General features: G+C 33.9%; 2 protein-coding genes across 4 annotated transcripts in view; one reads left to right on the forward strand and one right to left on the reverse strand.

The window, feature by feature from the left end:
• Positions 1 to 15,916, reverse strand: part of LOC124361833 (UPF0047 protein YjbQ) — a 42,325-nt gene extending 26,409 nt beyond the window's left edge. Inside the window, exons 1-2 of one of the 3 annotated variants that reach the window (XM_046815831.1) lie at positions 15,847 to 15,916; positions 8,981 to 9,176 (exon numbers count right to left, since the gene is read on the reverse strand). In XM_046815831.1, coding sequence (XP_046671787.1) covers positions 8,981 to 9,140 — 160 coding nt within the window. In that variant the 5' untranslated portion in view covers positions 9,141 to 9,176; positions 15,847 to 15,916. Of the gene's footprint in view, positions 1 to 8,980; positions 9,385 to 15,846 lie in introns of those variants that run through there. The other 2 variants (XM_046815830.1, XM_046815832.1) reach the window with 2 other exon arrangements.
• LOC124361832 (probable ubiquitin carboxyl-terminal hydrolase MINDY-4) overlaps positions 10,809 to 27,427 on the forward strand; it is a 47,651-nt gene continuing 31,032 nt past the window's right edge. Inside the window, exon 1 of the mRNA XM_046815829.1 lies at positions 10,809 to 10,971. Within this exon, the coding sequence (XP_046671785.1) occupies positions 10,905 to 10,971 (67 nt within the window). The 5' untranslated portion in view covers positions 10,809 to 10,904. The remainder of the gene's footprint in view (positions 10,972 to 27,427) is intronic.

Here is a 27,427-nt window from a genome sequence, read left to right on the forward strand (position 1 = left end):
GAATGGCTACCAACTATAATGTAGGCTCTACCTGCGTGTTTTGAAATAATTAAACAGTAAAAAACAGGCACAGTTAATAATTCATGGAAGTGTTGCTGGTCAATTATCATAAATCATAAAAGTTTATGCATAGTTGTTACTTACCACCAGTGATAAGTTAAAAACTTAGAATTTGTTATACATTTTCTCAAATTTAAAACATTTTTATAGGTAAATTTATAGATTTTTAAATTTTACTTATAAATCTTACAGTATAGTTACAATACAAGGTAATTGCTTATATTGCTTAGAATTACCCAATACAAATATTAATTAGTTACCCAGGAAAACACACGTAATAATAGTTTTATTATAATAAATGTTGAGGTAAAAATATGTAACACTATCTTTGGTGGCCACTATTCAAAGCCTTGTTTTTGGTCAGTTTGCAGTTATTCTATTATAAATATATTTTATAGTTCTAATTTATTATTTCTTTTAGAAATGTAAATAAAAATTTTACATTCCATACAATGTCTCACAACTTCTCACTTATAAGTTTTCTAAGGAACCAGAGACCTTGTTTCAGCTTTTCAACCATTTTTTTTATTTTATGCAAAGTAAAAAACATATGTATTTAACAAATATGCCTTTGAATAAAAACAACATGCCTCAAAGCTTGAAGTTTAAAGAAACCTCGGTAAATCAATCAAAATATGCCTGGCAGCAAGGAAAAGCTGCATGCCCTGTTCTACATACCAAATATACAATTTATTTTCCATTTATTCTAAACTGATAATTTTGCCATTAAATACGTAATAATTTTGTAAATTCTTCAAATTTCAGTATATTTTTCGGTACTTCTTTATCTAAGAAAATATTTCATCTCTGAAGTGAGCCAAATGGGTAAAAATAATTAATTACTACAATATAACTAATTTATATTAATATAACTCCAGTCAAATGTTACATTCCTGAGTTTATATTCTTTACACTGAGAGTCAAGTGTGTGAACTTATACAACAATAATATTTGGCTTCCAATATCTACCCATTTGGTTACTATAAACTAAATGAAACAGCAGAACAAACACAGGGCATTTAAGGACTTAAAACAGGTAGTTGATATTTTTACTCTACCAGAAACATAGACCAAAACAATTTGCAAAAAGGAAACAAACAGGAATAGAAAGCAATGAGTAGAAGGGTGTTAGTACCAAAAAACTGAATCGTTTAAACTTAAACACTTCTCATAATTATGTGGGAGGGAAGAGCAAACTACTTGATCCTGTGCAGAACTTATATCCGTACAGAATTGCTGAACAGCCTAATGGGTTAGTACACAGTGATATCCATCCATCCTCTGGTTGAAACAGCTTGTATGGATAATGGTATCACTCATGATTATGTGAGATGGATGACAATCTACTTGATCCTGCACATAACTCATATCCGTACAAAATTGCTAAACAGCCTATCTAGTGGGAGAGTACAAACTGATATCCGTCCATCCTCTGGTTGAAACAGCTGGTATGGATAATGGTATCACATAATTATGTGTGATGAATGACAAACTACTTGATCCTGAACATAACTCATATCTGTACAGAATTGCTAAACAGTTTATCTAATGAGAGGGTACAATCTGATATCCGTCCATCTTCTGGTTGAAACAGCTGATATGGATAATGGTATCACTCATAGTTATGTGTGATGGATGACAAACTACTTGATCCTGAACATAACTCATATCTGTACAGAATTGCTAAACAGTTTATCTAATGAGAGGGTACAATCTGATATCCGTCCATCTTCTGGTTGAAACAGCTGATATGGATAATGGTATCACTCATAGTTATGTGTGATGGATGACAAACTACTTGATCCTGAACATAACTCATATCTGTACAGAATTGCTAAACAGTTTATCTAATGAGAGGGTACAATCTGATATCCGTCCATCTTCTGATTGAAACAGCTGATATGGATAATGGTATCACTCATAGTTATGTGTGATGGATGACAAACTACTTGATCCTGAACATAACTCATATCTGTACAGAATTGCTAAACAGTTTATCTAATGAGAGGGTACAATCTGATATCCGTCCATCTTCTGGTTGAAACAGCTGATATGGATAATGGTATCACTCATAGTTATGTGTGATGGATGACAAACTACTTGATCCTGCAAATGACTCATATCCGTGCAGAAATGCTAAGCAGCCTATCTAATGGGAGAGTACAAACTGATATCCGTCCATCCTCTGGTTGATACAGCTTGTGTGGATAATGGTATCACTCATAACTATGGTCAGGATGGACAAACTACTTGATCCTGCACTGAACCTATATCCGAAAAGTACTGTTGAACAGCGTATCTAATAGGAGATTACATATTAATATCCATTCATCCTCTAATTAAAACAACATGTAATGGTTTAATATGAATGTGCAGTATCTCTTCCTGAATAACTAAGAACCAGTAGCACAATTGGTTGTGCACTGGACGCCTCCTTCTTTGTTGTGCTGTTTATTATCTTTTTTTGTGAGGATTAGATTTTTAAATGCATAAAATGATCATAGTGTAAAGTTTAGCCTATGATATTAAAAAGACTGTATTTCCACATTGTTCGAAACTGATACAAATACAATCAATGTTTAAAAGCTGATTCTTACATCTGTAAAACAATTAACTAAAACTTCAGTTTTGGTAATCAGGACTAGATTTGCATCTGGGCTAGTTAAGAGATATCCCAGGGTGGTAGATTTTGGGGGGTGGAGGCAACAAACTGTGGGGAAGAACCATCAAAATTGTACACAAACTGAAAATAACGCTCAAAGAAAGTGAACCTTTATAACATACTGGAATAGACTTAGATACTCAAAAACAGATTCTACTACAATCATTGCTGAGGTACGATAATATTAAACAATATTAGCAGCCTACTACCTCTACAATTCACTACACATTATGCAATTGTCACAGATTTTAGAATTTTGTCAAATGTTACAATGGTTTCATTGTACGCAGTGTCCTTAATGCCTTCATTTCAACTATGCTAGAATTCTGGTTATTTTATATGTAATTATGTGTTTCATACATATAAACCATAATAGAACATAATACAAATAGTATTGTTTGTTTAACTGGGTTGATTGTAATAATTGGATTTTTCACCCTGTGCATTCCAATGTTGTTTAATTTTTATGTAACGTTTAACTAAATAAAAATGTATTTATTTTCAATAAGCAGTAGTTCATCACTGAATTAAGTTTATTCTTCGCATTACTTGTATAATAATGGAAAATTTTACACTTTTCATCGTTTTTATCGATTTGTATTGTTTTTACGCTGATTATTCAGCTGGTACAACTGCTCAGATGAGCGTAATGATTGTGTGTTGCCGCGTTTCGACACCTAGAAGCATCGGTCCACTAGGACGTATACATAAGTCTTACATAAGTTATTTTATGTAATAATTGCTGGATATATTTTACATTTGGAACATAATATATGAACTGTTCACGTTCAACAGTACATTGCATCTCATGTAGCTTCAGAGAAGAAATCAGTGGTAACTTTTTTAAAAAAGATTAGACAGAACATTCTTATAGAGATTGTGCAGCTGAAAACCTATGAGGTAATAACAATCCTACTTGATAATTAGTAGACAGAGCTACCATCCTAAATCCTATACTAATATTGTAATCCATTTGAATCTTAAAAATTCAAGGAATGAGATTAATTTGAAATTTGAATAAATTAAAAATGGTACCAAAGTGTTGACAATGTCAAATTTAAGTATTTACTACCTGATGATAGGCTAATTAGTATTGCTTGGATATCAATATCTGATGAAATGTAGGAAAATATTTAAGTAGCACTAGTGACTTGTATTTGTATAACTGTGTTTAAAACCAGTGAGATGGATCAAAATTCATTAAGATGTTTCCTGCCCACATAAAATAATTATTTTAAATCAATGATTTGACAAAAGACTCAAAAATTGAGACTTCTCCAGTAATTCTATGACTAAAATTAAGCTTGGAAAAGGTTTAAAGCTTAACACTTATAAAGCCAAAATAAAGATGACCACTAGAATAAATGCTCTCAATTCATTATCAGATTATACATGCCAACATTGGAGGGACCAAAATGGATACTAAAGATAGGTATTAAAGACTTTTTTGACATGTAAAATTTATAAAAAAACCTAATAAAAAATAATTATGTGGACAGTTTTGTGGATTGTATTCATGTTTTCAAAAGGTATAAAAGTTCAGTTTCGATGATTTTCCACCTCGAGCAAGTTTTTGGCTCTTAGTCTCCAATATATTAATAAATAGGTTTTAAAACTCCTCTTAGACATGTAACTCTTTTTTCCAATAAAAACACTGACTTCTATATAAAAAAAGTCCAACTCTGCCAAATGGGATTTGGAGGGGGGAGGGGGAGCGGCTCAAAATGTTTAATGGTAAAAAATGTGTATGCAAAAACTTGTTGAATTTAGTGAAATATATTCAAAAACCAGTGCTAGTAGTGATTGTTCCTTACCATAAAGATGAATTATATTATAATGCCTCTACTTCATAAACAAAAAGTAGAAAGTTTACTTAGAAATAATAGAGGGCACTACACTGGTCATGTGCTATATGGGTAACCTTTGGAGCCTTAAGTGTGTACCAATCTTGCCTGGGGGCATCACCTCATTAAGAAGTTTCAGGTCTCCATGTTGGAGGTTGCCAAGAAAAAGCCAAATCGAAAATAATACATCCTTTTAGACTATTTTTGTATGTGACTTTGATTCGGGGATAGATCCTTCCAATGCTGTGTACCTCCAAAACAAAATACCCTACAAAACTACAACATGCTTTATTGGCTGAATATTCACCGAAGCCTCTCCTGCAAGTTACTGATAAACGAAGTCTGATTTTTGTTGACTATGCACATGATAAATGTTGAATGTGTTAACCTAGAGGTTTCAAATTTCGAGTAAACTCTAACTCAAGTACCTCTCTCTACATCACTATTGAAAATGGTAAACATCGATTATAATTGGGAGTCCAGATTTCTGTTAGTCAAAATATGACCCTTGCTTACACTAATCACATGACATTTTTCAGTAACTTAACTTATAAACACATGTGGTGAAGTTAGCCTACTTTGTTGGATTAGTTGGTGTTACACAAAGCTTGAACTTCTTAGCTTAACCTGCAATCTGAATGGAACTGGTTATCTGTTGATAGTAGAAGGTTAAAAATCTTGAAGCCCTTCACCTGATTGGATTCTGATCGGTTAATACCATATTTTACTAATTAATGTAATTTATTCCTAAATCAATTTTACATCTATTAGTGTTTGACAGTATAAGAGTCTCAAACGCACTTACCTATCAATAAAGTGGTACAGTTAACATTATTAAAGTATCTACGAAAAATAGTGTATCTAGAAAGTAATGTAAATAAGTAGTGTAATGTAAGTAACCTTAATGTTACGTCTATTAGTAATAATAATAGCTTCAGTCCTGAGAGGACTTTTTTACTGTGGGCATTAATAGTACACAATATCTCGCTAGGTCATGTGATTTAACCCTTCGGTACTCTTCTTGGCTGTTACTAGTTATAGGCTTCAGGGTCTCACTTGACAGAATCATGGATGTTGGTACAGTAGAGATTAATTACATGTATCTCGCTAGAATATGATTTTAACCCTTATTACTATACCTGTTTCTAGAAACTCAAACCTCACAAGGATGTGGTAGGTTTACAGTAAGGGTTAATAGGCAATAGTATACAATATATCACTAGGTATTGACATTTAACCTTTTAGTGGACCTGTTAAGTAATAACGGTTTTTAAACCCTAGCCTGACAGGATGTCAGTACTGTAAATGTTAATATAGTACGTATACAGTATCTCACTGTGATGTAATTTAGTTCCCTTTTACTGTGTCTGTTACTTACTAGTAATAATAGTGTTTAAGCTCTAATCTGACAGGATATTGGTACTTTTCAGGGTTAATATAGTATACAGTATCTCACTAACAGATGTTAATTGGTTCCGTTTTAGTGCACCAGTTACGAGTAATAACAGTATTTAAGCCCTAGCCTGACGGGATGTTGGTATACTGTAAGTGTTAATATAGTATACAGTTGTAAGTGTTAATATAGTATACAGTATCTCAATACGTGATGTTAATTAGGTAGTTCCCTTTTAGTACACCTTTTACTAATAATAATAGCTTTTAAGCTCTCATCTGACAGGATGTTGGTACTTTTAAGGGTTAATATATTATACATATCTCACTAGGTATCTCATTTTTAAACCCATTTAGTACACATGTTACTAGTAATAAGTTAGTTTTTAAGCTCCCACCTGATATGTTGTTGGTAACATTATAAATGTATTGGTGACAGTCTGTCAATCTTATATACTATCATTTTTTTATCATATTACCTAAGCAAACTCAAAATGTGAAAATATGTTTGATCTTCAAAACTAAGTTATAAAAACTACTAGCAACATTACTTATCAATCCTTTGACTATTCTACTTAATTAAGTAGGTACTCACAAATGGGAGTTTTCCCTGAATAATGCTTATTTTCCTAATACGATACTAAATCTTTGGAAAAGGGAACGGTAATATGCTCAAATGCTATCGGCCCATAGCTATGTGCCCATCCTTAGAGAAATTATAGAATCGTGCTTAATACAGTACAAGTAAGTTAAGTACTTTTGTGCTAATCACTTACTGTACAACTATCAATATGGGTTTCGTCCCAAATACACTGTTAGATATTGAAGGCATTGTAAATTATATAATTAATACTTTTGAAAATAGACATACATAATTGTAGCTCAAATTTGAATAACCTGCCAAAGGCATTTGAATGTATAATATCCTTTGATATGTTGCATGATAGACTATGATGTCCTTTTATGGTGTTAGAAATAAGGAGTTGAACTTAATCAAATCTTATTTGTCTGGCCGGAAACAAAGTCAGTACTTACGTATTAACGCCACCGCATCAAAAATTTAATACCAAAAAACTATTAAAAAGATAATGGCCTCCAGATAATACCAAAGAACCATTATTAAATTTCTACATTTACAAACATAGCTGAACTATAAAAACTATAACTTCAAATACTGTACTGACGTTAATCGGTTTGACATTTTGATTTGTATTATTCAATAATTTATATAATGTATTAACGCCACTGTGCTGCAGCACAAATTCTGCCAATGCCAATCTAGGAGGACAGCTAGATATCATTTGGAATCTTATTTATCAGAATTCATATGGCAACAGCATCAGTTGAAAGTAAAATAAAGACAGTGTTGAATCATCTTGAATTCTTTATCGGTCCATTTTCCATCTAAATCCTAATAAATACTTCACTTTTAAATAATTTTTATTATTGGATTTCTAGTGTTTCAATGTTAAAAGTAAAAGTAATTTTAAATTTTGTTACTAAAAATTAAGGTTTTGATTGTCTGCATTTGATAATCATTTAATTTTTGCTTCTCTGGCGTTAATACATAAGCACCACGGAGTCTTTTAAATAACAGTAGTTCTACCAAGTAGTTCTTGGTTATGTACCACAAGGCTCTGTCAATGGATTCTTTCTGTAATTGGTCTATGTTAATAATATGTATTGGAATGTTCAATGTTTTTAATAAGCAGCCACCAACGCAATCAAATCATCGATATTCATCATTACCTCAGCTACTGAAACCAAAATGTCAAACCAAATTACGTTATAGGTATTTCAAATGACAGTAAAGTTCAGCTGTTTTAAAATCTAAAATTATAATAATTTATTAATGAATACAACAAACTATCAAGGCTATGTGTACTTATAAAATGTAACAAACAAAATAGAATAGCAGTTAGTTGCTTTTTACCACTTTGAAGGATAAACCTGACTGACAGCTTGTGACAAATAACACATATAACCATTGTAGGCTACTTGTGGCCATCACTCAAATACCATACAAGTTATTTAACTAAATGCTTCAATAAATTTAGAACAATTTTACTATCCTTCAATACAGTAAAAAGAACTGGCAATAATTCATGGTAAGTAATTATAATTATAAAACTTTTGTATTCAATGGTTTGGGCATTTCTAATAGCTAACTTGGTGCCATTATTAGTTACCAATTATAGTAAAATTGAATTATTTTACTCTTAGTGATATTCCTGTTACCTGTAATACAAGTGCAATGAAGTAAGAAGAGTTTACATTAGATAAATGCTTAAATGCTAATAACTCCATGTCTTAAATGTATGTAAGAAACTTTTCTGTATTGTAATTCTATTTAGAAAGCTTAATTTATTGATAGTTCAACAAGCTCAGATAATTGTGTGTTATGGTCTTTTCCATTCCCTGATTAGCTATGCAATACATGTTTTTGAATATGGAATATGCCTTTTATTACACTGCAGCCTCTGTAAGATATAAATTAGATAACCACTTCATAGAAATGTTATTTAAAAATTAACCACCGGTAATAATCTAACTTTTATCAATTAAATTTGGTAAATAAAACCTTAACTGGTATAATCAACAACAAAAGTCTAATCCAGGCTCATGGCACATGATAATAGCCTTAACTCAAAAATAGGAATAGCCTAGTGTAGCCTAAATAACACATAATGTTTACTAGTGTTATAATGCACTAAATAACTTGGTTCTATAGTTTAAAATTTGTTTTTGTTTACCAAATAGACCTACATCATTATAATCTGAATAGTCTAGTTTAAAGATTAAAATTTCTGGCAGCCTATCATTGACCCTGAAGAAATGTATAAGTTTACTTGAGATTATAGAATACCTTAAGATTTTTTTTGACTTGTAGTGTGTAAATATATATCATATGTAATTAACTAGAGGTACTTCATGCTCAAAACAATAAAACTAGATTTTTGTTACTATTTCTAACCAAACCCATCTGATAACCTAGGCTTGGTACTGAGCCTAGTTTACTTACTCTGTACATGAAACAGTCCGACAGAAAATTGACATATTTCTGGCATTTGCCTAAGAATTTCTTCAGTAACTAAATGCACTCCTCTATGTTGTGGTCTCAGATTCATTTTGCGTTGAAACCATGCTGAACCTATTTGGATTCCCCTGTTCGACGAAGCCATGATGTTCACACTGCACAATCGGGGCCGTGTTACAGACTACAAACACACCCACCACAAAAAATGCTATAAGTATATCACTTTATAGAAACCCATGTTTCTAGTTACCATATCTATTATCGTTAGTAACACCACACAAAAGGGAGGAAAAATATACAATTTTAATGACTACTGACTTTTCACCACTGACCACACCGTGGAAATAGCACCAACTTCCGATGAGATCCGCCAGTCAGCAGTGATATCGTTGCCATCAATAAAACAGATGACTGGCGGGATTCGGGCCAAAATTTGAATAATTTAAAGTTCTAAGGTCAATTGAACTTAATTAAGTAGTTAATATAATTTTAATGCCTTCATAAATTTTTGTATATATTTTTAGATAGTATCCTTAAACTAGGACGTCTGATTAAATTAATTCATTGTCTATTCCAGCATACTTTTAAATTGATCAATAAAGTGAAAGGAAAACCACTCCGTACCTAGTACACAACTTACCAGCAATGGTGGACCTACTCCAAACTGTACTTGTGCAGAACTTGGGATCTTCGTTAGTTAGAGAATATCTATTTAGAACTGTAAGTACAATCATTCAAAATAGTTTTTTCGCCTTTTGCGCTGTTTTAATTTAAACAGAAAAATACAAATAGTAGTAATAAAATACGAGGAACATTAGCTTGCATTATATTACTATGACCTTGTTTAGGGATTGAAATGCACGCTGAAATGTATGGATGATGAACTTCCACGATCTCCAGAAAGCTTCAACAACAGAATTTTACTAGCACGTGAATTAAATATCGAACACCTTCTACAGGAATACAAACAAATTAATTGTCCAGCGAAATCTGTGCTAGAAATAATGTTGTGCGTATTTTTAAAGAAAAGAGAAGTTTTCGTGCCTGAAATAGCCAAGAAGCACATGCCTTACAATTCGTTAGACAATTGGTCCAAGATCTGTCAAGCTGTGAGTCGATCATCGAGAACGTCTGTACAGAGAAGTCAAATGGTCAACATCGATCGCATGCAGTGGTTTTACAGACAACTGTCTGATAGAGGTGTCAAAATTGACTTTCAGACGCTTGTGCTCATCTATTGTGATTGTTTTGGAAACGAACTGCATTCCTATTCAGATGAAGACACCACCGAAGGGCAGGACTGTCAATTTTCTCGAAAGTCTACAGGTAAATTAAAACGTCATTTCCTAATAGATTAACAACTTTGTAGCAATAATAATATAACATAATTCATTATTATAGTTTTAATTATTCGTCTCAAATCAAATTTAAAGTTGATGCATTAAATTAACATGCATACCAAAAGTTTTAAATGCTAGAGATGATCAAATTTAGTTTTTGTGTTTTACATCAAGGAAACAATATTTCTGTCGTTAGTTAAACTATGATATTTTATCTGATAGTAGAATTGTAAAAATATGATATAAAAGCCAAAGGCAGCAGCATTGAAGGAGAAGTTAATTGCATCAGAGTTTATTATTGCCAATTTATCGTCGGTGGGATATTGGAGTGGCAGTGGCGGGGCGTGAAGTGGGGAGTGGAATGATAAGACGGGGTGGATCGGCGCGGCGTGGTGTGGCGCGGATGTGAATGGGGTTATCTGCAATCCCCCGCCCCCGCCCCCCGCCAACACCCCCTGTCCCACCGTACTCGGCAGGAATCGATCAAGGAGCGAGCGCACACCAGGGCACCGCACTCCTGTTGTCCTCTGTGTTTTATCAGTTCAAGTGCCGTAGCCACTTTATCTGTGATGCATCCTTTCCATCGGAAGCACACGAACGGGGGGACCATTCAAGGACACAGGACTCACAATCAAGGTATGCCAAGGTCATGTTTTTCTGGATACGACTTTGCTTGCATAATACACTATGTTTCATCTCTATATATTTTCGTTCAGTTATACATATAGAGTCAAGTCAAAATATTTATAAAACATATATAAACAAAAGCTGACTTGTAACTTATGCGTAATCAGGACTGATGTTTGTATTAAAACAGCAGCAACAGTCTCGTAGTTAAACAAGCATATGCTTGTTATGCAAAGTAATCTGGAGCGGAATATGAAATAATAATATGCATACCAGTAATGATTTGTGCATATTTTCATGAATATAATATTGATTTCGTACCGTACTATTTAATGTAGTTGGAAAGCTAACGTTTTTATAAATATTCGTAGTTATTGAAATTCCGTTGTTTTTATGAATCAACTTTAAAAACGAATAATACATTTAATTTATTATTAATTACACTATTCTCCTGAATAACGAAATAAATAAAATTTCACATAATCGCATGCTTAGGGCAGTTAAAATACATTCGTTAAATTAAAATATTGTGTAATTTTTATCGTATAACTCCTCCAAGTCCTTATGAGGAGAGAGTGAGCTATCTGCAACTCAGAAACACATACTGAAAAATATCTTGCAAAAAATTATATAAATGAAAATGTATAATAAAGCTAGAAAGCAAATCTGCTCATTTCATTCACCAACCGAATCAAAGGGGCCTACGGGATAGATTTCCTAGTAATGGAAATTTTTCCTGATTTTGTAAAACATCACATGTTATATATATCCACGGTAATTAAAAACATAAGTTTGTATAACATAGTGGTCAAATATTGGTATGGTATGGGTTGCAAATTATTTTTTAATAGCCTGATAAATCCTAATAAAACATATTTCCCTTATGAAAGGAGTTACTAAGACTAAGGCAACTTTAATGCACGTCCAAATATATTGATATGCATTGTATTATTTATAGAGTGGGAATAAATTATTCCTCCAGCTTTTAATCGAAATAACATTAAAGGGCAGCTCAAAGTTTTCGTATAGCAACCCCAACCTTATAATCTCTTACACCAGTGAAAAAAAACCTCAAAGTTCAATGCTGCTACAAGATGTGTATCTTGATCTTCTAAACAATAATAAATTAAGTAGTATTAAAATTTGAATGTTATACTATCAGAAATAATCGCTACGCATTGGTATGCAAAATTGCTCAAAAGAATTTGCCTACACATTATTAATAAATTATCCTCCATGGATGAAACTTATTATTTAAATCTAGCGTTAAGAACAAGCATAATCTTATTGTTACGATGACTGAGTAAATTACGTACTTTGAGGTAGCGGTGGATCTCGGCTTCTATCCTTTAATCTCTAGGGCAAAAGGAGTTATCTAAACCTAAAATGGTGTTATGTTTGGCTTCTGAAGTGACAGGATATTCGTGGTGGCGAGAAAAACTGGGAGCGGAACTGCTTCCTGGTGAGATCTCGTATAGTATCATAAAGGGGGAGGAAAACTGGGAGCGGAACTGCCTCCTAGTGAGATCTCGTATAGTATCATGAATTGGGGGAACTCTGGGAGCGGAACTGCCTCCTAGTGAGATCTCGTATAGTATCATTAAGGGGAGGAACTCTGGGAGCAGAACTGCCTCCTAGTGAGATCTCGTATAGTATCATGAATTGGAGGAACTCTGGGAGCGGAACTGCCTCCTAGTGATATCTCGTATAGTATCATGAAGGGGAGGAAAACTGGGAGCGGAACTGCCTCCTAGTGATATTTCGTATAGTATCATGATGGGGGGGGGAACTGGGAGCGGAACTGCCTCCTAGTGAGATCTCGTATAGTATCATGAATGGGAGGAAAACTGGGAGCGGAACTGCCTCCTGGTGAGATTTCGTATAGTATCATGAAGGGGAGGAAAACTGGGAGCGGAACTGCCTCCTAGTGAGATCTCGTATAGTATCATGAATTGGAGGAACTCTGGGAGCGGAACTGCCTCCTAGTGAGATCTCGTGTAGTATCATGAAGGGGAGGAAAACTGGGAGCGGAACTGCCTCCTAGTGAGATCTCGTATAGTATCATGAGGGAGGAAAACTGGGAGCGGAAATGCCTCCTAGTGAGATCTCGTACATTATAATGAAGGGGAGGAAAACTGGGAGCGGAACTGCTTCCGAGTAAGATCTCGTATAGTATCATGAAGGGGAGGAATAACGCTCTCGATTGTATCATCTTGGAAGAAGGGAAAGATATCTATGTTCCAGGCTATACTGGTCAAAGTGGGCAGGGAAAGAGTCTCCTTTACGTTTAGGCTTCCTAAAGCCTTCAGCACTAAAGAACCCCGCCCTCTACAATCATCATCTTCCCCAGAAAGTTACGCCTATCCATCAAGTAATCCCTTAAAATGTCAACAGTTTGATTCGCTAATAAAGATTACACCGTAGGAAGATGCCTTGTGCTGCAAAGATTTCAACTTGACACTCTAAATTTTAAATCTGACAGTATTTAATGATTTGATTTAGTTAACTGTAGATTATGATTCAACTAACATTGTGTATAATTCGTATAAGAGATTTCAACCAGGGTTTCGATCTGATGAAAATCTTTAAACATTGTATACATGGGAGGTCACAAAAATTCAATGTTAACATTTTCATATCTGTACACACAACTACCCACCCAAGTTACAATTATGGTATAGGACTTGTTACCGTAAGTATATATTGCAACTTAATAACTTCAAGTTATATTGTTTCGAGTGTTTGAAGGGAATTTGGTATATTTATCTTTTCCTAAAGTTAAGGTGATGGTGTAGGGAACTTATGAAAAAAGCTAAACAGTATTTGGATACGTGTTAATCGTATCTTTGAAATATAAAACCTTCTGAGTATAAAGTTTCCATCGTTTATAAGGGTTCAAAATTTAGATTGCCCCCGGTTCGTAGGGTTTGCTTATAGAAGGGAGGCAATATTTAAAGGTGTTGTATTTTCTGATTTCAGAATATTATTTCGTTACACTATTCCAATTCGATGTAGAATGTGAGAGTTGATTTTTGTACTTTTACCAAAGTATACGAAAGTTAGTGCATTTGGTATCATCATCCGATTTGGTCCTGTAAACAGTGAAGCAGGGGCAGGAACAGGATAATTAGATTTTTAAGTCTTTACTATAACAATTTTTAGTCTATACACTTAAATCTTGCAAATCCTAAGAGGTGTGCTTGGCCTGCGATAGAGTTATCCAATTCAAACACGGATTGAAATATATATCAGGTGTATACGATTGTTTTATATTTTAAAAGCTGGCGGCCTCATGCTCTTTTACGATCTTATTTTTGTCGTAGATTTATGAGATCTCTCATTTTAAAGATTGAACTAACGCGCATCCAAACGTTTTTTTATAGTTTTATTTTTCAAATTATTTTTGAACGTTATTTAGAAAAATATTGTACTTAGTTTACTTCATCGTTCTAATATTCACAAACTATACACTTTACAAAACTAAAAAAGCGTTTCGATGTGTATTAGTTATACCTTTAGAATGAGACCTTCCATAACCGTACGATCAAAATTAAGGGTGTTTAAGAACTTAGCCAGGAAACAAAATGGGGGGGGGGGGTACAGACAACTGATATTTTCCCATAGTGGACAAAGAGTAAGGCCCTACTTTGTTCCTTAAAAAGTTCTTGACCCATTTCTTTGTTGAGAACCATCTTTGAGCAGTACATGTCAGTAATACTGAATTATTTAAATAATAATAACCGTTTACTAAAAAAGTATTTGGCAAAATTGAAAATTTGGGGGGGGACGGACCTCTTGGATCCTCTCGTTGGCTCCGCCCTTGAGGGTGTTGAAGTTTTTGATCATTTTGATCACAAATTAATCATATTTTTATTATTTATATGCACTTTTGGATAGGCGGACTTGTTTTGACTACTCATAAAATTTTCTACTTTTATCTTTGAAAAATTGTTGTAATTTTTATATACAATTGTTTAATATATTTTTACTATTTTTGCCTTTTCAAAATGAGTCAGATTTAAATTTAAACTTACATTAATTGTATTTGGCTCGAGACAGGGCCGTACTCTGCTGTGGCGGGCCCCAGAAAAGATATTAATATAAGACACCGCTTTAACAACCCCCCCCCCCCCCCAACTTATCCCATTGACAACATCTTATTATTTTGTTAATGATGGTAATGTTAGTAGTAAGTTACAGTTATTAGATTGACCTACTCGTCCGTCGACAAAGTCCCTTCAAATAGAAGTGTGGCAAGGCCCGAGCAGGCCCCCTGAGGGCCTGGGCCCCGGTTAAATTGTCCGAAAAACCGGTCTGAGTATGGGCCTGGCTCTAGATGTTTATATATAAGGGTTTCAAGTGAAAAATGAAGGCTTACATTGTATTACAGTGGTGGATGGTTATAAGAGTGCACATACTTTTTTATAAAATTGTTGTTTTGGGTTATCAAATTTAATCTTTAACATTCCGATGGATAAAAGGTAAAATTGGAAAACTAATTTGTGTGTTTTCATCACAATAGACAAAAGATTGCATTTTTATTTTGGTTCGTGTTTATTACAACACATCGTTTTTAATTACACACATTTTAAATTGCTATTATACTGTCAGAGTGGAAATTATCTTGTTATAAAATTAAGGAATATTTATTTTATTTGAATTTTCACCAAAGAAATCTCGCATCCAGTGGTGACAACAGAGGGAATATTAAATTACCTCCATTATTAAATCTGATAAAATAACTTGGATTTGTATAAACAAAATTTGACTAATTTTCTTCTGAGAAATTACACGTAAATACCGGTATAGCTAACAGGTAGTTTGTTTTGTATTTTTAAAATAGTTTATCTAATTTCTAACACATTTGTTCACATATGTACTTACATAATATTAAAGCAATTTCGTATGAATACGTGGCGTTACTTACAATACAATATCTAGGAGAAAGTAATAGGTTCGCCAGTTACAAGCCTTATCAGCGCTATTGATTTGATAACTTATGCCCTGAAGTTATATAAGAACGTATCACGATCCGGCTGCACTACAAGCTATCGCTAGCCTCTATAGTTCTTAATATAGTTAAGAACTATGTTAAATCTTAAACAGATAAATCTTAAAGTTTACTGGGTGCTTCTTTCTAAATGTAGTCTATCGTTAACATGCATTCAAAGGCTTTTAAACCATGTGTTAGTAGTTGCTGTTGTACAGTTTTAAATAATGATAGATAACAAGATAATAACTAATAAGTAAAGAACTTCCATGGCTACCAGGATGAGACAGCCTTTGACTCCTAAATGATTAGTCAACTCGCTAAATCACCAACAGTGGTTTTTGGCCATGGAACAGTTCTTTTTTAGTTCTCTTTAAAGCCTCAGCTCTTGGCTATGCTGGCTTGTTTTTGGTCACAGTGTCTGTTATTCCTATCTTGGTTGGACCTCCCCGGGATTTGAACTCGTGATCTTTCAGTTAGAGAGCCGTGACTGTATCCACTAGTCTACGGAGGAGGACTAACAGTTTCTTTTTCTAAAAAAATTACGAGCATATTAAAATAATTAGCACTCGCTCGCTTACCTATGTCGGATATTAATTTTAAACATTCAACCTATGGGGTTATGCCAAATTGGGAGAGAAAACGGGGACATTCCACGTATTCTGAGGGAATTCCCGGAATTTTGACACGCCCAAATTTGAACCTGTCACTCCAGCCCTGGAGGAATGATCTCTTATGTGAAAGCTTATTACAAACGATACCGTTGGTCATATCAGTGATTCAATTTACTAACAATATGAAGGCAGTTAAATTGACGCTACAGTTTACCGCATGTGTTGTGGTATGTAACCACTTCACGGAAGTGGTGGGCATCACATTTACAGCTCCACTAGTATGGAGGATACAGTTTCATTTATGTGGGAAAACACGCAAAACGTAGGCAAAACGGGTTTGAACGGAGAGGGCCTTACCTTACAGGGAAATACTGATTTGTCAGAGCTTAAATGTCAAGTGAAAATTAAATTTTTCATAAACTGCTAAATTAACTCATTGACAACCTTGAATTGATTAGTGATACGAAATTCCAAGTACCTTTACAAGACCAGATCGCTGGACCTATTCAGTAGACTTCATCATGCCATAAATTGGGGTTTTCACAATTTTAAGATTCTGCCACTCTATTGCTCTGTCAAGTGGATTTTTTATGACCACGTCAACCTAGTCAGAACATGTTCGCTTGTTTGTGTTGGAACCAGTGATTCTGTCTTCCTTGTCTGATCGATCTTCTGTAGGACATGTAATTTATTATTTTTATGTAGGATGATTTATTTATTACAATTTTATCTTCGTATTTTTTAATATTTATTTTAAATAATGGTTTGCCGTTGAAAGATAAAACAATATCGTAATAAATCGAGGAACCAGTTTTTCTTTATACTCTACTGTCTACAATACACTATGGAGTTTCCAAAATCCGTCCAGTAGGCCTATTTAAAAATAAACATGTTCCTCCATAGTTTCTCATTTATGGAATAATGCGACTTGTTAAAATAGTGGATTCCAAAAAGATTTGTTTTTGTTTTTTTTGTTTTTATTTAAAAAGGAGAAGCCAATTCCCTTTTATGCCTTATTCTGCCCGTCCTCATGGTCCATATATATATATATATATATATATATATATATATATATATATATTTATTTATTTATATATTTATATATATATGATTTATTTTCTTCCTTCCACGTTTTATATTTGAAGGTCTTTTACATGTAGATTTAGGCCTACAGAGGAAGTTTTTCCATCCTTCGTGATTTTGACAGGAGAAGATAGAAGGTTGGTTGTTGAAGAAGATGGATTTCACCTAAAATATATACATGAAGTATGTATGCTTGGGCAAAAGGACTAAGCAATATTTTTTCCCGATTTGTTCAGTATGAATTGTCTGTGTTTAATGAGATCTTTCAATGTGCAAGGAAATCCTCTATTTAGAATGAAGATAGCTATTGACCACTCACTTTCTTAATAGTTAAAACACAAATTCAAAGATGGCGCTGTGTGCCTCAAGTACTGGCCCTCTGGGTGTCAAGGGCCTAAGATTAGCTGAGTGGCGCTACTAGTGAACACATCGCGTGCCACTGTTGTCAGCGCTATACTGTATCTCAAGATATACGTGATATTGTTACAATATCATTACGTATAATTTATTTACTGGATGTAATCTATTCAAATGAGTGAAAAGTATTTACTCTGCGTTATGTTGTTGCCTTTATGCGTCATCCCCACTCTTTTCACGAGTGATCATTAAGATTGCAATGGTCTCTCTTTAAGTTTGTTCTGCCCGTTCTCAATGATTTATAATATTTATTTTCAGAATAAATACCAAGTTGTGTTCAATCAAATTTAAAGAAAATTAAGTTTTTATCAATAACTTTAAAAAGTCGGTAAAGTTCAGTTTATTTGATGTTTCTTTTTCAATTTAAATTAAGATTGGGGGCAATTGTGTTTGAATATTTATTTAAAAGATCTAACTGGCGGGCAGTATCTAACATAACCTTTAAAGCAGTACAATAGTGTCATCCACATATATGTGGTAAAACAGTATTTTATTCCTGTGTTTATTCCGATCCGACATTATGTATTCGTGTTCTGTATGATTGAAATATAAATTTGATAAAAAGCCAGATAACGGGGAGCCCATCGCCAATCCTTCACGTTGCGTGTAAAATTTACCATTAGACTAAAAATAGTTTTGTTTCAGAACCTCTTTCAGGCCTTTCAAATGTTATGTCTCTCGTACTATTTATTTATTCATTGTGTTTGTACTTTTCGTAAATTTAAACTATTACAACTCCAGATGGATAATGCTCGTGTCTGAACTGTTTGAAGAAGATACGTAGTTATTGTTATTAGTCATGATGTTCTAATCCATATAGCCCTTAACAACCAAAACATCAAAGACTATTGCGCCAACCTGACGTCACGGACAAAGCAGTTACTATCTGCAAAACGGCCGAGCTGTCGTCAATGCAAATGGAGGGTACCCAGATAGCACATGCAAGCACAAGCAAATTCGCCAAACCAAAAGTTTCGCCGAGTGGTTAAGCTCAAGTTTATGATCTGTAATTCTGTTTAAATTAACTCATTTTACTATGCACATGTTTAAAAAGTATTGAATCTATGTTATGCTTGTTGCCTTCAGCATCATCTTCACTAATTTTTGATCGTGGATTTGAATTGTAATGGCCTCTCTTGAAATTTGTTCTGTTCATTCTGAATGGTTTATAATTTTGTGCTTTCAGAATAATAATAACAAGTTGTGTACAAATTCTAAATACATTATTGAAAACACATGGTAACATATGTACGATCGATCAAATTTAAATAAAATTGAACTTTGATCAATAACTTTTAAGAGTTAGTTCATTATAAGTGTTTAATATTTAGGAAGTTGCATCTGCTTATCATGTACTGAAAAAGCTTTCACTGAAAAATCCAATATTCAGATTAAGCATAAGGTATTGATTTCTTAAAAATGAATAATAATGACATGGAACTCCTGTGAGTAAAAAACGCATAAGTGTATCAAATCCAAAAGTAAAGAGTGAGTAATACAGTTAATAATTAGCCATAATTTTTAACATTTTACTTTACAAAAGCCATAAAACATTTCTTGTTTAAATTTAAATCTTATTGCCCATTGTTTCAAAAATGTATTAAAATTGTTATAATATATTAATAAGAATATTAACTCTATTTACTAAGATTCCAAGTTAGCTCTTTCAATTCAAAGTCTAAAACGGATTTAATTATTTCTTAATTTATTTTATCCTAAACGAACTATATTACTGAAAACCAATTTGTGAACACTTCAGGAATATGTTTCCACATAGCCTGTTTAATTACTAAAATATCAATAAATATGATTTATATATATATATAATATATATATATATATATATATATAATTATCATATGTTGGTTTGCTTATTAAACGCGTATGTGACAGATACGGCCAAATACAAAATAATTGAATCGGAAAAAGTAGGCGCTCTGTGGTGTAATGGTACCACATTCACCCGGCAAGTGAGAGATCCGGGTTCGACTCCCGACGGAGCAAGTACTTTTTTGTGATTCAATGTTTATTGAAATTAAATAATACTATTCCCATTTATACAATTTAATATCAATAAAAGTCGTTTGAAAGATATTTGGTCTTCCGATCATATGTTAGTTTGCTTTTTTAAACGCATATGTGACAGATACGGCCAAATACAAAATAATTGAATCGGAAAAAGTAAGCGCTCTGCGGTGTAATGGTAGCACATTCACCCGGCAAGTGAGAGATCCGGGTTCGACTCCCGGCAGTACTTTTTGCGATTCAAAGTTTATTGAAATATATATATCTGAGTTTACTAAGGTATAACCTTGCCGTATGGTATAGAGAACGTAATTCTCTAAAATTAAATTAATGTAACTCGCCAACAGTCGGCGCTGCAAAAGATAAGTTTTAAAATCGCCTGCACATTATAAATTGCAATGACGAGATAGTTACGTACATTAAATAGCCAAACAATATTTGAAGGCGCTAAGTTTTGACGTATATTTGTCTTTTAAATAATGTTTTTTTTTTAACTTAAAGCTTGAGTGTTAGACCACTTTATAACAAAAGTACATGTACGTGTACAATGGCTACAAACGTACAGTTTTGACAGATTTTCTTGATCTTGGCAACAAGACAAACTTTACATCGGCGCTGGAAATATAATTCATATACGGGCGAAGCTGACGAAAAGCGTGCGAAGCCGCGGGAAACAGCTAGTAGGTAAATAAAAATATTATGAGAGGAAATGTGACATTGATGTAAGTCAGCAACATAAACTGTCAACGGGTTACCACTTAACCAATCAAGCTTGTAAAAATATTTTTAACCATAAGTTCAAGAGATCTTTTTTCGGTTCTAGCTGAGTTAGAAAAAAAGTATAACCTTGCCGTAAGGTCTTTCAATAGCATGATGCCTTCCATTAAACATACCAGATTCTCAAAAGTCGTTCCTCCATTTGTAGTAAGTACTTCTCCCGTTTTAAGTACCAAGCTCACTGGGTAAGCAAGTATATAATCAACCAAGGTATTAAACAATCCTGACAGACAGGATCTTCTTGTATAATTCAACTTATACAAGAACATTTTAGGAGGAAACTGTGTTGTTGTTAACTCAGAATGTCTACGAACATTGTTTAACGAAATATTGTTTCTGTACCAAGTGTGTGTCACCTGAATAAATAAGAAACGGCGAGAATCCCGTTGGGGAAACAGTGGATCTCAGTAAGGTCACTCGCGTTGGTGTTCCTTCAAAAAAGCTATACCGTGTAAAACAAAGGTAACAAAACCGTATTTCACTTTGCCATTTCGATTACCAAATCCGTCCTAAATTAATTCTTCTTGAATTATTTAATCGGGTATGGCAGTATCTCAAAGTATTAATTGGTAATTGGCAAATCCAAATATTTTTCTGTTTTTGTTAATGCATTTTCAATATGACAATTTGAACATTTTTACGTTACAATGTTGTTTTTTCTGTTTTATGTAATTCTATTCATCTTTATTCTTGGTATTGTGGATTGCTACATCAACGACCACCAGTTTGCAGTAGCAATCAAGGAGCTTCATCTGCTAAGCTCTAGGATTACGTCAATAGACCTACTACATAAACTTTACCGAAATTCGTTTTGTTTGTTTTTTACCAGCATGATAGAAATCCACAAAAAAATTATTTTCTGTGTCCAGTAGGGTTAACCTTAGAAACCTTAATAGATTCCCTAATTCAAATAATAATGACCTTAGGTCTCAAAAGCAAGATGTCATCCCAAAGGGTTCCGGCCAGGGGTCCGCAAGGGAGTCCCACACTCCGTGCGCAAATGCATTCCCCTTACGTAAAAAAAAATAAATAAAAAAAGGTCTCAAAAACATTATTGCCCGGAGATTATCCAAATTACTTCTGTAGGCAACTCTATATGAATGGAAAACGAAATGTGCAACAGGGGTAATAATACATGCAAAGTAATTTCTATGAAATTTGTTAATATAGATATTTGGAGACAATTAAGCCTAGCTTTAAACATAAATTCTAGAAAATTTTATACTCTACCCTTTGTTAATATTACCAATATCATTTGAAAGAAAAGTAATTCATTATTTATAGCTTTCCGCTAATTAAAGTTTTGATAAAACTATCTTTGTGATGTTCGTATACTATTTTTGACTCGTTAGCAGTAGTAGTAGTAGTAGTAATAGACACGTTGCTTCCTTTTTAGACACCAGACTATAAAACTTCACACAGAGCTAATCGTTATACACTATATTATCAAGAGCGTAGCCAGTAAGGGGTCCAAGGGGTCTGGATACCCCCAAAATTTTCAAACTTTTCAATTACTCTTTTAGTAAACGAATACTATTATTTAAATAACTCAGTATTACTGATATGTACTGCTGAAAGATCGTTCTAAACAAAGTAACGTGTCGAGAATGATTTAAGGAACAAAATACTTTCTGTTCACTACGAGAGAATATCAGTTGTCTGGACCCCCTCCAAAACTTTTCCTGGCTACGTTCTTAGATATTACAGTGAAAAAGTTTGAATGTTTCAAACACCTACGCTTTGTTTTTTGTAGAATTTTATTTTAAAAGTACATATTTGGTTTATGTTTATCAGCTGAATACACTTTCCAAAAAAAAAACTAAATTGGGAACTCTATAACAAATAAAGAAAGTATTATATTTACAATCATAATTTTTGTAAAATGGTGAGTGCAAATAGTGTAAATAATTTAACCGTCAACTTTCCTTAAAGCTGTAAAAATATTCCAATTCTTTTTTTGTAAAATGTTGTGAAAATAACAATGAAATTTAATTGAACTTTAAACTTCTATAAATAACAAAGTACAGGATAACTAATATTTGATAACAAACCTGTAGATCAAATAACATTAATGAGACGAACCACTTACGTTTCTAATTTAAAAATTTTTTTAGATTGGACATCAATCTTATTATTAGAAGTATCATGTTATAAGAAATATACTTGAGTATAAATATGTAGAATCGAAAATAGAATATTTCAGTTTTCACAATTCTTGAATTTACTTTCTCACATAGATCAAGTTCAATACTTGCCCCAAACTTACACCACAGAACAAGGAAAATATATGCCGAGTGCACCCAAAAATCAGAGATCGCTGCAAGAAGTTTCAGAGAAAATTGCACAGACGGACACAAAGAACGCGGCGGCATCTCGAGGTCGCACACAAATCAAGTAGGAGCACATCGTCTCGGACTCGAGCCTGGTGAGTCTACAATTACATGGCTCGTTGGTCTTGTAGATTAATACCATACCCCACGCGGAGGGGGGGAGTCAGTATCATTGTACACCGCTATATTATACATTCTCCTTGCAGTTGGCCTTGCTGATTAATACCTTGCTTGGGGTAAGTTGGCAGCATTGTGTAGTATGACTTTATTCTGGCAGTTGACCTAGATCATTGTATCCTGCGCGAAGTGTCCATCTAAACATTGTGACATTCTTTATACGACAGTTTATCTTTAATACCTTCCAAATACTCAGGCGAGGGATTCTTCAGAATGGTACACTACGACAGAACGATACCGATACAGTTGGCCTTTCTGATCAATACCTTTCTTGAGTAGAGTTGGCAGCATTGTGCAGTTTGACTTACATGTGGCAGTTGACTTAGACGATTCTATCATGCACGAAGTGAATTGTCATCATAAATGCTGTGGCATAATTGTGATCAGGTCGGTCTTCAATTCCTTCTGATTACTACAGGTGGGTTACTGAGTTGTCTGAAATGTATATTGTTATGCGACAGAACGGTGCCCATACAGTTGCCCTTGTTGATCAATCCCTTTCTTGAGTAGAGTTGGCAGCATTGTGCAGTGTGACTTACATCTGGCAGTTGACTTAGACGAGTCTATCATGCACGAAGTGAATTGTCATAATAAATGCTGTGGCATAATTTTGATCAGGTCGGTCTTCAATTCCTTCTGATTACTACAGGTGGGTTAGTGAGTTGTCTGCAATGTATATTGTTATACAACAGAATGGTGCCCATACAGTTGCCCTTGTTGATCAATCCCTTTCTTGAGTAGAGTTGGCTGCATTGTGCAGTGTGACTTACATCTGGCAGTTGACAGACGATTCTATCATGCACGAAGTGAATTGTCATCATAAATGCTGTGGCATAATTTTGATCAGGTCGGTCTTCAATTCCTTCTGATTACTACAGGTGGGTTAGTGAGTTGTCTGCAATGTATATTGTTATACGACAGAATGGTGCCCATACCCAGTTGCCCTTGTTGATCAATCCCTTTCTTGAGTAGAGTTGGCTGCATTGTGCAGTGTGACTTACATCTGGCAGTTGACAGACGATTCTATCATGCACGAAGTGAATTGTCATCATAAATGCTGTGGTAATTGTAATCAGGTCGGTCTTCAATTCCTTCTGATTACTACAGGTGGGTTAGTGAGTTGTCTGCAATGTATATTGTTATACAACAGAATGGTGCCCATACAGTTGCCCTTGTTGATCAATCCCTTTCTTGAGTAGAGTTGGCTGCATTGTGCAGTGTGACTTACATCTGACAGTTGACAGACGATTCTATCATGCACGAAGTGAATTGTCATCATAAATGCTGTGGCATAAGTTGTAATCAGGTCGGTCTTCAATTCCTTCTGATTACTTACAGGTGGGTTAGTGAGTTATCTGCAATGATATTGTATCGACAGAATGGTGCCCATACAGTTGCCCTTGTTGTCAATCCCTTTCTTGAGTAGAGTTGGCTGCATTGTGCAGTGTGACTTACATCTGGCAGTTGACAGACGATTCTATCATGACGAAGTGAATTGTCATCATAAAAAATTGTAATCAGGTCGGTCTCTAATATGATTACTACAGGTGGGTTAGTGAGTTGTCTCAATGTATATTGTTATACGACAGAATGGTGCCCATACAATTTGCCCTTGTTGATCAATTTGGAGTAGAGTTGGCTGCATTGTGCAGTGTGACTTACATCTGGCAGTTGACAGACGATTCACACATGCACGAAGTGAATTGTCATCATAAATGCTGTGGCATAATTTTGATCAGGTCGGTCTTCAATTCCTTCTGATTACTACAGGTGGGTTAGTGAGTTGTCTGCAATGTATATTGTTGTCTGTAAACCATATTGACAGTATGGTACCCTTACCCATGTCCTTATTGATTTATTCCATAATTGGGATAAGTCAACAGCATTGTAGTACTATGACTCTCTTCTGCAAGTAGAACTAGATGGTTGTATCCTGCACCAATTAATTGTCTTTATATAACATTTTAACATTCTTTGTACGACGGTTTGCCTTCAATGCCTTCTTAATACTCAGTTGAGTGAGTTGCCAGACATGTAGGTATACAATGACAGGTTACAGTTGGACTTGTGAATAATTCCTTGCGTTGGGAAAGTCCGTACATTGTGTATTATGACTTCTGGTAGGTGACATAGGTTATTGAGTTTATTGTATCAATGATTTAGTGTCGTGTACGTGTATCACTTTTGAGGTATATAAATAGAAGATATTATAAATATATCATTCAAAAAAGTACGATTATGTGCATTTGGAATATGCTGTCTGTTTTAGTATTGTATCTCTTGAAGGATTGCTCGTGTATCGCGAGTGCTCGAACGTGAGGCCCGCTGATAATTATTTAGTTTACAATATATTTACTAAACCAATGGTTTCGGTTAGTTTATTAATTATGCGTATACAGCTGGCAAAAAAGTTTCATTAATTTTAAGGCGCATTTCAATGATATTTTTACTTATTCTTGTAGTTGTGTTTTAATTGGTTGTCCGTTAATTTAATTTAATAACGTATATAATACATACAGAATGAACTGAATAAATCTTTAATAACAAATCAATTTTTAAACTTTTTGTTAATGTTTCCTATTGCTGATCTTTCAATTTTTCTTAATCCGCTTATGAAGAATTTAAGTATTACGTCAAAACTATGATAGCAACGATAAACAGTGTAATATAAACGTTTAAGTTTATTGACTGAAACACATAGAAATTTATCAATTTTAATCAGCCTCAAACCAACAATTTACATTTTAAATTTGATATTTCTCTTTTAGACTTCCTGTAGACACCAGGAAAATTCTGCAAAACTACTACTTATAATTTTTTACCTCATTTTTATGAGAACACAATTTAGTATTTTTTGGATTTTTTAGCAGAGCCCGATCTCCTTTTAAGCGTTTTCTACCCGCTCATGTGCTACTGGCCTGTATCAAACAATAAGAGGGAGAGTCGTTACAGTACAGCGTCGATGGTACTGATAAAAAGTGCTACAGTCACTACAGGATTTGAATTTGCGCTATTTCTAAGTTAGATCTAAAGTTCTACATTTTAGACCGCTCGACTGTCGGCTTTCCCGAAGCATACTTACCCAAACTGTGTTAATCTTATTGGTATTAAATGATGATTAAGCAATGCCATCTCATCATTATAAGTCTATTGTCACCATTGTGGCCAGGCCTGGATCAGGGATCTTAGGAAGCTAAAGAGTGCACACGTGGTATACAAGTTTTAAATATAATTAAAATGCCTTTATTTGGCATGTCTGTGTACTACTATTTGAACTTTAAATAAATATTTATTTTAAAATAAATAAATAATAAATAAAAATGTCCTTATTAAGAGCGTTTCGCGCTATACCAAAAAATAGATAGGAACACAGTGGCCTATATCTTGCCGACATTGCTTCCTTTTGGGAGGCAGAAAACAAGAACCCACCACCATAATGACGTGTAATTTTCACAGTAAGTCAAATGAAGTCTGTTCTTAAAATAGTAGCTTTTTTCGTCATCAGTAGGATAAACTGTTAAAAAATAATGGCCTCCAGATAGTACAAAAAAATGTGCATAAAATCCCAAATGAGTATGAATTAATTGCAAAACTAAGTGTAACTTACTGTGGCTAGCGTAATGAAAACTCATATATTCTATTTTATTCAAATTTTATTGTATATCTGTGTGTAATTTGTAGATTATCAATTATGCTCAAACGTTCATATACACGGTTTAAATTTTAATAAATCTATTCCAAAATCTCTCAGTCGTTTTGTAACGGTTTTGAAAAATGAAGAATGTTTGTGAAAAAAATTATTTTTCTTTAGACTTCCTGTAACCATAGTATTATTATAGCTATTATGGTTATTGTTGTATTCTGCAAAACTACCCCTGGAGAAAGGTAAAGTTATAATTCTTTCCTCAATTTATTTCGAAATCTCTCTCAGTCGTTACGTGACAGGACAAGTTTTGAAAAATGGAGAGTATTTGAAAAAATGATGTACTGACCAAGTTTTATATGTAAATGGAATGTTCTCGGGGTTATTTACAACCCCGCGCGTGTTTACT

The sequence above is a fragment of the Homalodisca vitripennis genome, chromosome 5 (assembly GCF_021130785.1).
Source record: "Homalodisca vitripennis isolate AUS2020 chromosome 5, UT_GWSS_2.1, whole genome shotgun sequence".
Classification (NCBI taxonomy): Eukaryota; Metazoa; Arthropoda; class Insecta; order Hemiptera; family Cicadellidae; genus Homalodisca; species Homalodisca vitripennis.